The 8,523-nt window shown below is 45.1% G+C and overlaps 1 protein-coding gene across 1 annotated transcript; it reads right to left on the reverse strand.

The window, feature by feature from the left end:
- Positions 1-3,179: 3,179 nt before the first annotated feature.
- LOC123474497 lies at positions 3,180-4,780 on the reverse strand. Its single transcript, XM_045176710.1, has 2 exons — positions 4,009-4,780; positions 3,180-3,928 (listed from the first exon to the last, which is right to left on the reverse strand). The coding sequence occupies exons 1-2, from the start codon at positions 4,778-4,780 to the stop codon at positions 3,180-3,182; spliced, it is 1,521 nt and encodes a 506-aa protein (XP_045032645.1).
- Positions 4,781-8,523: the final 3,743 nt, after the last annotated feature.

The raw sequence follows: 8,523 nt of genomic DNA on the forward strand, positions 1-8,523 counted from the left end.
AAGATTACGGGGGACTATGATAGTTGTGAAATAAGTTGGATCGGTTTCAAATTGTAATTTTGAATTTCCAATGTCGGTTTTATCAGGTATTCACGTGGTCTAGGTGATGGGGCCTTAGGCGGCTGGACAGACAAGCCCGAACCGTTTTTGCGCAAAAAGCAACGACCCTTTCGTGCAGCGTAGACTGCTTCGTTTCTTAATTTTTGGCCGTCGGCCGCGGGCGATCGGAGTCTCTGAATTTTTCGGCTTGGTGTACAGCGTTTGAAGCGCGTTGATCGTCGCCTGGCTTAATGTGGGTCTCGTTCACTCTCTCGTATAGAATTGAGTATAAGGGTTCCACTTAGTCCAGATGTTTTGACCGGGATGGTCGTCGCGGTCACCGATGTGGTCGGAAGTCACTTCGATTTTTTGTTCCTTTGTTTCCTTACTTGTCTACGTGGTAACAGCCGCTTTTTGGTTAATTTGTTCAGGACGAGGGTTGTCAAAAATCCAACTTACGGTCGTTTGATTTTCCGACACTGATGCTGATGTGACAGATTCATCCGTAAATATGCTGTTTTCACATCGGTGATTTTTCTTTTCTTTGGGTGTTTCCGGGTGGGAAGAGGGTTTGTCCATGGTAACTTCGCTTGCGACAATAGCAGCCGAAAAAACAGGTCAAGATATTTTAATTTTCAATGTTTCACTTACATATTTTTTCAGTTTCTTGAATTTTTCCAACCACAATGCTTTTATTTTCTTCTTTAATGGTTTTTGTTTTATGTTAGCGACAGAATATTTTTCTTCGATGTGTGCCATCTTCGGCGGAGAGCTGCTGCGGTAGGGCTTTTGGTAACGCGTTTGTAACGGCCAAGGCTTCGGTCGGCGGGTTCGTCCTTGCTGCCCCAAGATGAAACAATTGGGGAAAAATTGTTTATCGTTTCGGGTTTATTTAAATTTGGCATCAACACGTTAAAAAACAGTTGCAAAAAGAGAAAAAGGTAAAATACTTTTAACCACCGAAATAAGCGTGACGAAAATGTGGTTAACTCAGTGGCCAAAAGGGCCACGCTTTTTCGTATTTAACACGAACACGAGGTTACAACGGCGAAAACGGGAACAACAGGTTGCGACTGCAGCCAAGACTAAAATGAATGAGAATGACCTCGTTGCCGCATCTCCCTCCGTCTTCGACTACGGCGGAAATGCCGAAAAAGGGGTAAAACAAAAGAAGGGCGCTAACACGAACAATTAGCTTGAGGTGTAAATGGGGTGGCGGAAGTGTAAGGGAGGGTAACCTATAGCAAATCCAAAGGGTATTAGTTTAGCCAAGGTCAGACAAGTTCAGACTTGTCTGCCCCTCGGCAATGACACGAACACACACACACACACGCGTACATACAGACATACAAAACCAACAATTAAATTTACATTTATTACTAACGACTTCTGTCGTTAACAGCGGAGCCTGTTACTGATTAAAGAGAGACACAATTATACATCAGTAACATCAGATACATTCAGATTCTAATAGGCATAATTTGGACACCGGGCGGTGGTATTTTCCAGTAGAGGTCTTGACGAACACCGACCTGACGATTCCATCTGGACTGGGGATGATCCGAGTTACTCGACCAATAGGCCAATGTCCTCTAGGAGAGTTTGGGGCCACCACAAGCACGGTATCGTCCACAGCCAAATTCTTCTTATCGAAAAGTCATTTTCGACGGTCAGTGAGTGTGGGGAGATATTCTTGAAGCCATCGGCGCCCAAAGTGTGTCGTCATGACTTGCATAGCTTCCCAATGTTTTCGAGAATACAATTTCTCGTCCTCGATGACGTCGTCTTCGGTGTTGGGCGAGCTCTGGACTAACAAAAAATGATTAGGGGTAAGTGGTTCGGGATCTCGAGGGTCCACACTGACATAGGTCAGTGGACGTCCATTCAACAACGATTCGGCCTGAATCACGAAACCACGTAAAAGCTCTTCGGTAAGCGGACGTGATTCCACAATGGCTTCCAGAGCCACCTTTGCTGATTTTACGAGACTTTCCCAAACGCCTCCGAAATGTGGTGCTAATGGTGGTGAAAAATGCCATTCGATTTCTTGTTTCACCATTTGACCAAAGATGTTTTGCTCCTTGAGACGCTCGATGCCTTGTTGGATTGCCTTGTCCCCAGCAACAATTTGAGTTCCATTGTCGCTTTACACGACTGACGGACGACCTCTTCGGGAGTGAAGGAAGCAAAGGCGATAAAAAAAGACGAAAAGTCGAGTGAGGCTGCAACTTCCAAGTGTACCGCTCTAGTGTTGAGACAAGTTATCAGTAAAACATATCATTTTACTTTGCGACGATAAATGGTGATGTTGCAAGGGCCGAAATAGTCCAAACCCACATGAGTGAATTGACGTTGGAACGGAATAAGACGATGACGCGGAAGCGGGGCCATTAAAAGAATGCAGGGAGTAGCTCTATGGCGTTTGCAAGTAAACCACTTGTGCAGATACCTTTTGATAGCCACTCGTCCTTTAATGATCAAATACTGAGACCTTTTTGAGCTGAGCAGTCTTTCTGGAGATGGATGAAACAGGAGATCATGCTCTCTCATGACGATTAAACGCGTAAGTGGATGATCGTGAGGCAGGATTTTGGGATGCTTGATGTCGAACTCAATTTTAAAGGCCTTTTATTCTTTAAAGCCTCTATTTCTTCGGAATATTTCTCCAATTGCACAGATTTGATGCAATGATTAGCAGCGTGCTGAATGCATTTGACACCAATGCGTGATTTGTCACGATCCAACAATTTCAATTTCGAGTTGGAAATGAAACAAAGGATCCATGCAACAATTCGTATCACCACGTCATAGTTGGAATTTCGTTCCAAAAGTGAGCGGAGCCTATTTTCTTCAGCGGGGCCGTAAACAAGCCCAATCCTGTTGGTGGTTGATACCTCTGGATCTTCGACAGAAGGTTCGGGAAGTTTAATGGTTATCGGCCAGGCATTTTCTTCTTGCTGCAAGAAGTCTGGGCCATTAACCCAACGGTAATTCTCCATCATCTCATCAGGGAAAAGTCCTCTGCTGCACTCATCAGCTGGATTTTTGATACCTGGGACATGTCTCCATTCAGTTGGTTGGGAATGCTCTCAGATATCGGATATTCGATTTGCGACGAACGTCTGAAAGCGATATGTCTTTTAGGCTATCCACTGAAGAACAGTTTTAGAGTCAGACCAATAGATGATTTGAGTGATGGGAATACGAAGGGTCGATTGGACGAACTTCACAAGGCGTAGTGCCACAACTGCTCCTTGGAGTTCTAATTTTGGAACGGTCAGCGGACGAAGGGGTGCCACGCGGGGCTTTGACGTAACGAAATTTACGGCGACGATATTGTTGCGATAGGTTACTCGTAGATATACCACAGAGCCTATCCAAACGGTGGATGCATCGCAAAAGGCATGCAGCTGAATGTCTTGGATGTCACTAGACGAAGTTAGAGCTCGCGGGATCTTGAACGCCTCGAGCTGGCTAAGATTAGTAGTCCACTTGTTCCACTGGTGTTGAATTTCTTCGGGAACTTGGTAATCCCAGTCAACACCAACAAGCCACAATTCTTGTAGAATTCTTTTGGCGCTAAGGATCACTGGTGATAAAAACCCCAGTGGGTCATACAAGGTGGACACAGCACTCAAGATCCGACGCTTAGTACTCGCTTCGACGTCGGTTTTAACATCAAAGATGAAGCTGTCACTTTCGCTGTCATATAAAACACCTAAGGTTCTCTTCGTGGGCAAATCCTCTTGATCCAAATTCAGGCGAGGCTGATTACAATCACCTTCTACACGTGACAATACCCGTCGAGATGAAGAGAACCATTGGTTCAGATGGAATCCTCCCTTTTTTAGCAATGCTGTAGAATCTTTGACCGCTCGACTAGCCTCCTCTTCGGTGTAAAAAAATCCAGAAGGTTATCTGCATAGAAGTTCTTGTAGACTCGTTCAGCAGCTTCAGGAAATTCTTCACGATGTATGTCAGCAATATGTCGGAGCACTTGAGAGCAGATGAAAGGGGATGAGACCGATCCAAAGATTTGTCGCTGCATCTCATATACGGTGGGTTTTTTTCGAGAACCAGGTGGACGCCATAGAAATCGTAGGGCGGGATGGTCATCTTTCTTCACGCCAACTTGAAGAAACATTTGTTGAATATCCCCAGATAGGGAAACAGACTTTTCTCTGAAGAGTAGAAGGGTAGCACCTATGTCATTGATGAGATTGGGACCCTTTAACAATACTTCGTTGAGTGCAAGTCCTTGAAAGTTTGCCGAAGCGTAGAAGACCACCCTAACTTTTTCGGGTTTTCGAGGATTTACGACTCCATGATGGGGAAGGTACCAATTTCTCCCAAAGGTGCCCTTCAATTCACTTTCTTTGAGAGGCCGCGCGAATCCCTTTGCCACATAGTCATCGATTACGGCTTTGTATCTCTCAGCAAAATTAGAATTGTGAATGAATTTGTTTTCGATAGAGAAAAGTCGACGCAATGCACTATTGTAATTGTCGGGTAATGCGATAGCATCTGAAACCCATGGTAGACCTACTTCATACCTGGTTCCGTCGAATTGAATAGTTGCATCGAGTTTCTTCCTCGCTAGTTTATCCTCGGTTGATTCTAGCGGTTGAGCCGGAATTACAATTGGAAAGCTTTCCGTTTCCCACAATTTCTCGACTTGACGTAAAAGTAGTGCTTCCGTCGGTGATTCTTGTACAAGGTAGCAGAGTTTTTGCACCGTCATCAGTGGTTTGTTTGAACGACAAACCGTTGAATCATGCTGCTGCGTCCCTAATGTTAGATCGCCAACGCAAATCCAACCAAATGGCGTCAATAAACCAAAGGGAGCGTCGGTTCCAACAGGAGGTAGTCTTTCATCGAGACGTTAGTGCAGCCATTGGTTTCCCGCTCCAATAAGGATGGTTGGTTCTCCAACATCAACCAATTTTACGTCTTTGAGATGAGGGTAACGACTTCTAATCTCCATTAACTCCTTCGGTGGGCATGGTAACTTTAGGTACTGAGTCGGCACAGTAGAACCTGCTTTAAATCCGATTCGAAAGATCTATCACGATCCTTCACAGTCAGACTTACCGTAGTTGATTGAAACTGTGGGTCTTGGCCGTGAAACGATTCAAAGGATACATTCCTTGCATTCCTTTTGCATTTGAGCTGTTTAGCTACATCTTCTCGAATTAAGTTAACGGTCGCTCCTGGATATAGAAAAGCGAAAGTTTCTATTTCCACCCCGTTAGCTTGAAGTAACACAGGAACGATAGCTAGGAAAGTGTTGATAGCCGTATCCCTGTTTTTAATGGTCATTGTGCGACCATCAGACGATTTTGCTGATGGCTGACCTGCATTTTTAGTTGTTGAAACATTCGGGAGATAAAATCGAGGCACTCCGTGCAATAGAGGGTGGTGCCGTTGACCACAGTTCTCAATGTTACAGACGATTTCAGTGGGACACTCAGTTCCCCGATGTGTTCCTACCAGACACCTAAAACATAATCGTTTCTCTTTTACCCACTCCACTCTCGCTGCAACATCTAGATCTTTGAATGTGGAACAGGTTTTTATCGAATGGGCATTATCACAATAAATGCACTTCTTAATAACGCCTTTCTTTAGCGATGACGAATTACTCCCAGAGGAAGGACATTGCTGCGGTTTCTTGACTGGTGGAGATGTGGAGGTGTGAAAAACAACAGGACCTTTACCAAAGAGAGGAGTTGGTTTGGTGGAAGGCTTCGCACTTCCCGCTTTCTTTTCCTTCTGTGGAGCTGGTTATCTATGAGTAGACGGCCTGGTCATCAATTCACCCATCACTATCTCGTCTATCCACTTTGCTAGATCCTTGAGAATAGCTCGTGTTGGAGTCATCCGATACACTTTCACGCCCCAGCTACTTCTGATTCGCGGAGGTAAACGGGAGACGACGTGTTCCAGAGTCATTCCCGATTCCAAGTCTTGCTCATATCCGCTGGTCCTCAGGGCATGCATGGCTCCATGAAGAGTTCGATTGAGCTTGGCTAGTGCCTCTGAATCATCATCTCGGATCGATGGAAGATTCATAAGAGCCATCAAATGGCTCGAGCAACCACTTGTGGTTGACCATATAGCTTTTTCAGTTCTACTAAGGCATCATAATAAGTGGACGGATTGTCCAAGTATTCGGCTATGTAGGAACGAACTTCTGTTGTGAGCAACTGCTTTAAGAAAGCATGGCGTTGAGCGTCCGATGGTACCACATTATGGATCATGTCCCTAAACGAATAGATAAAGGTTGGCCATTCCTTTGGATCACCATTGAATGGCGTGATCTTTATCTGTGGTAACGCATTCATTAGCCAATTTGGGCTGAAACCCGCTGAAGCTCCCCTTAGTGGAGGTGTACGCCTGTTAATCCAATCATCGCTGCTGAACGATGGCATTAAAGGAGGTGGTGGACCACCTCTCCCCGATTGCTGTAATGGTCTAGGATTGTACTCAGACGTGGGCGGGCTCCCAATCGTTGATACAGGTCGAGAGGTATCGAATCTATATCGATCGTTCGTTCTGTCCATTGATTGCCTTAACGTCGGATCAGGCGTTTGCGGCCGTGAACTGTAACGATATTCATCCATGGTGAAGAAAGATTCTTCATCAGCTTGGCTCCGTGTAGCACGACTGGCATTAGAAGCTGGCGAGTTACGTCGATCATCAAGGTAATGATCTACCTGTTGTGATACTCCTCGGACTCGAATCTCGATACCTATAATATAATTATAAAAATCTGTCATCGGCTTCTTGGCTTCCCATAAGCTTTGATTGTACAAGAAATGGGCATCTCGCACTTGATCCAAACGAATATGGATCTGTGTCTTAAGATGGTTTAAGATGGAACGGCGACCATGGTTACTAATCAGCTGCTCTATCTCACGACACTGTTGCTCAAGGATAACGACTAATGTGTCTCGTTCGACACGTGCCACTGCGATTGCTTGAATTCTTTCTTCTGGTGTACGGGACGTTTGACTTCTGGAATCTGATGATCCACTTTGACTGCCAACTCCAGTATCATTTCTGTTACGATGAACCGGAATACCAATATCTGGCATACTAGTTGTGCTGCCGTCACGTGTCCGTGGTTGAGACATTTTGCTAGGTAAATAAGCTTAATGTAAACTTTTACAAGATTTTTCTACTTGACGATTTCGCTCTATTCGTTATAATAAGAAAAGTTGAAGCGATGGAATTCAATTTCACTTTTATATTGTTAAACCGACACGGGAATTAACATACAATATTCAAATGAATTATTTCCTTCGAGGCTGTTGGTCCGAATTCCGGAAAAGCTGACTTGAGGTTACCATGCGTACGATCTGGGTCCTTGTGTTTTGGATTCTCCAACTCTTAGCAGGTTGTTCTGGTTCAACATGCGCAGGTTCAACCTCAGTTTCGCCAACTTCGCTCCTTACTTCACAATCGGCAAGATTAGGGACGAAATCGTCCGGCTCAGATTCTGGAACTCCTGGAGGAGTAGGTGGATCCGGAAGTTGCTCGACTGGTCGCGGACTGTATGGCCGATAGAAAAGAGGTTTCCTTGGCGACGGCGGAGAAACAAAATTCGCTAGCCGTGGTCCTGTCTTCCGGCGTGACTGAGTAGATTTAACTAAAGTACCTCTCAAAGCCTCCGGTGGTTGTGGTGGTGTGTCAGTATCTCTTCCACCTGAGGAACGAAAATAATCCAGCCGTATGCGACGTGGAGTAGGATCAGCAGCTTGTGGCTGTGAGATCGGCTCCAGCGGTGGACGTAATTGACTGGGCTCGCTGTCTGAAGCTGACGGTAAGTTTGGAATAAATTCCGCTAGTTTCTGTGCAGTTTAAATCCGAGGAAGCAGCTCCGGTGTGGACAACTCTAAACAAATAAAGTTGCCAGGATAACTGTATATAAATAAACCTTAAAGTTTAGTTACGCGGAGCAGGAAGAATAACAGCTTGCATGTCTTCTGTTGGTCTCCGTTGAGCGTTGAGTCTTGCAGTTGTCTCGCTTGCAGTCTCTCGATATGCAGGTTCCAAATCCTTGGTATGCTGGAAACGGTATTGTTCCTGCCGAAAACCTTTACGGATCAGCGTTCTCCTCAGCTTAGCTGCCGGAGTGTTCTTCTTTCGCGGAATGATGAAGCTGTATTACTGATTGTAAACAAATAGAGAGTCAATAAGTAACAATCGACGGCCCTGTAAAGGTATCGACGATACGAGACGGACGAAAAGGTAATTAACAATCGACGGCCCTGTAAAGGTATCGACGATTGAAAATGAGAGAGACGGACGAAGAATAAATTGACAATCGACGGCCCTGTACAGGTATCGACGATTGAAAATTAGAGAAACGGGCGAAAAACGGAACGAACAATCGACGGCCCTGTAAAGGTATCGACGATTGTAAATGTGACGGACGAGCAAAAACGGAATTAACAATCGACGGCCCTGTAAAGGTATCGA

Source organism: Daphnia magna, linkage group LG7 (assembly GCF_020631705.1).
Source record: "Daphnia magna isolate NIES linkage group LG7, ASM2063170v1.1, whole genome shotgun sequence".
Taxonomy (NCBI): Eukaryota; Metazoa; Arthropoda; class Branchiopoda; order Diplostraca; family Daphniidae; genus Daphnia; species Daphnia magna.

What these genes read in the sequence shown, in the direction of transcription:
- LOC123474497 (XM_045176710.1), bottom strand. Translation starts at nt 4,780, where the DNA reads ATGACGGTGCAAAAACTCTGCTACCTTGTACAAGAATCACCGACGGAA. An exon ending in ACATATTGCTGACATACATC is followed by an intron (nt 3,929 to 4,008) that starts GTGAAGAATTTC and finishes TTTACACCGAAG; the next exon opens with AGGAGGCTAGTCGAGCGGTC.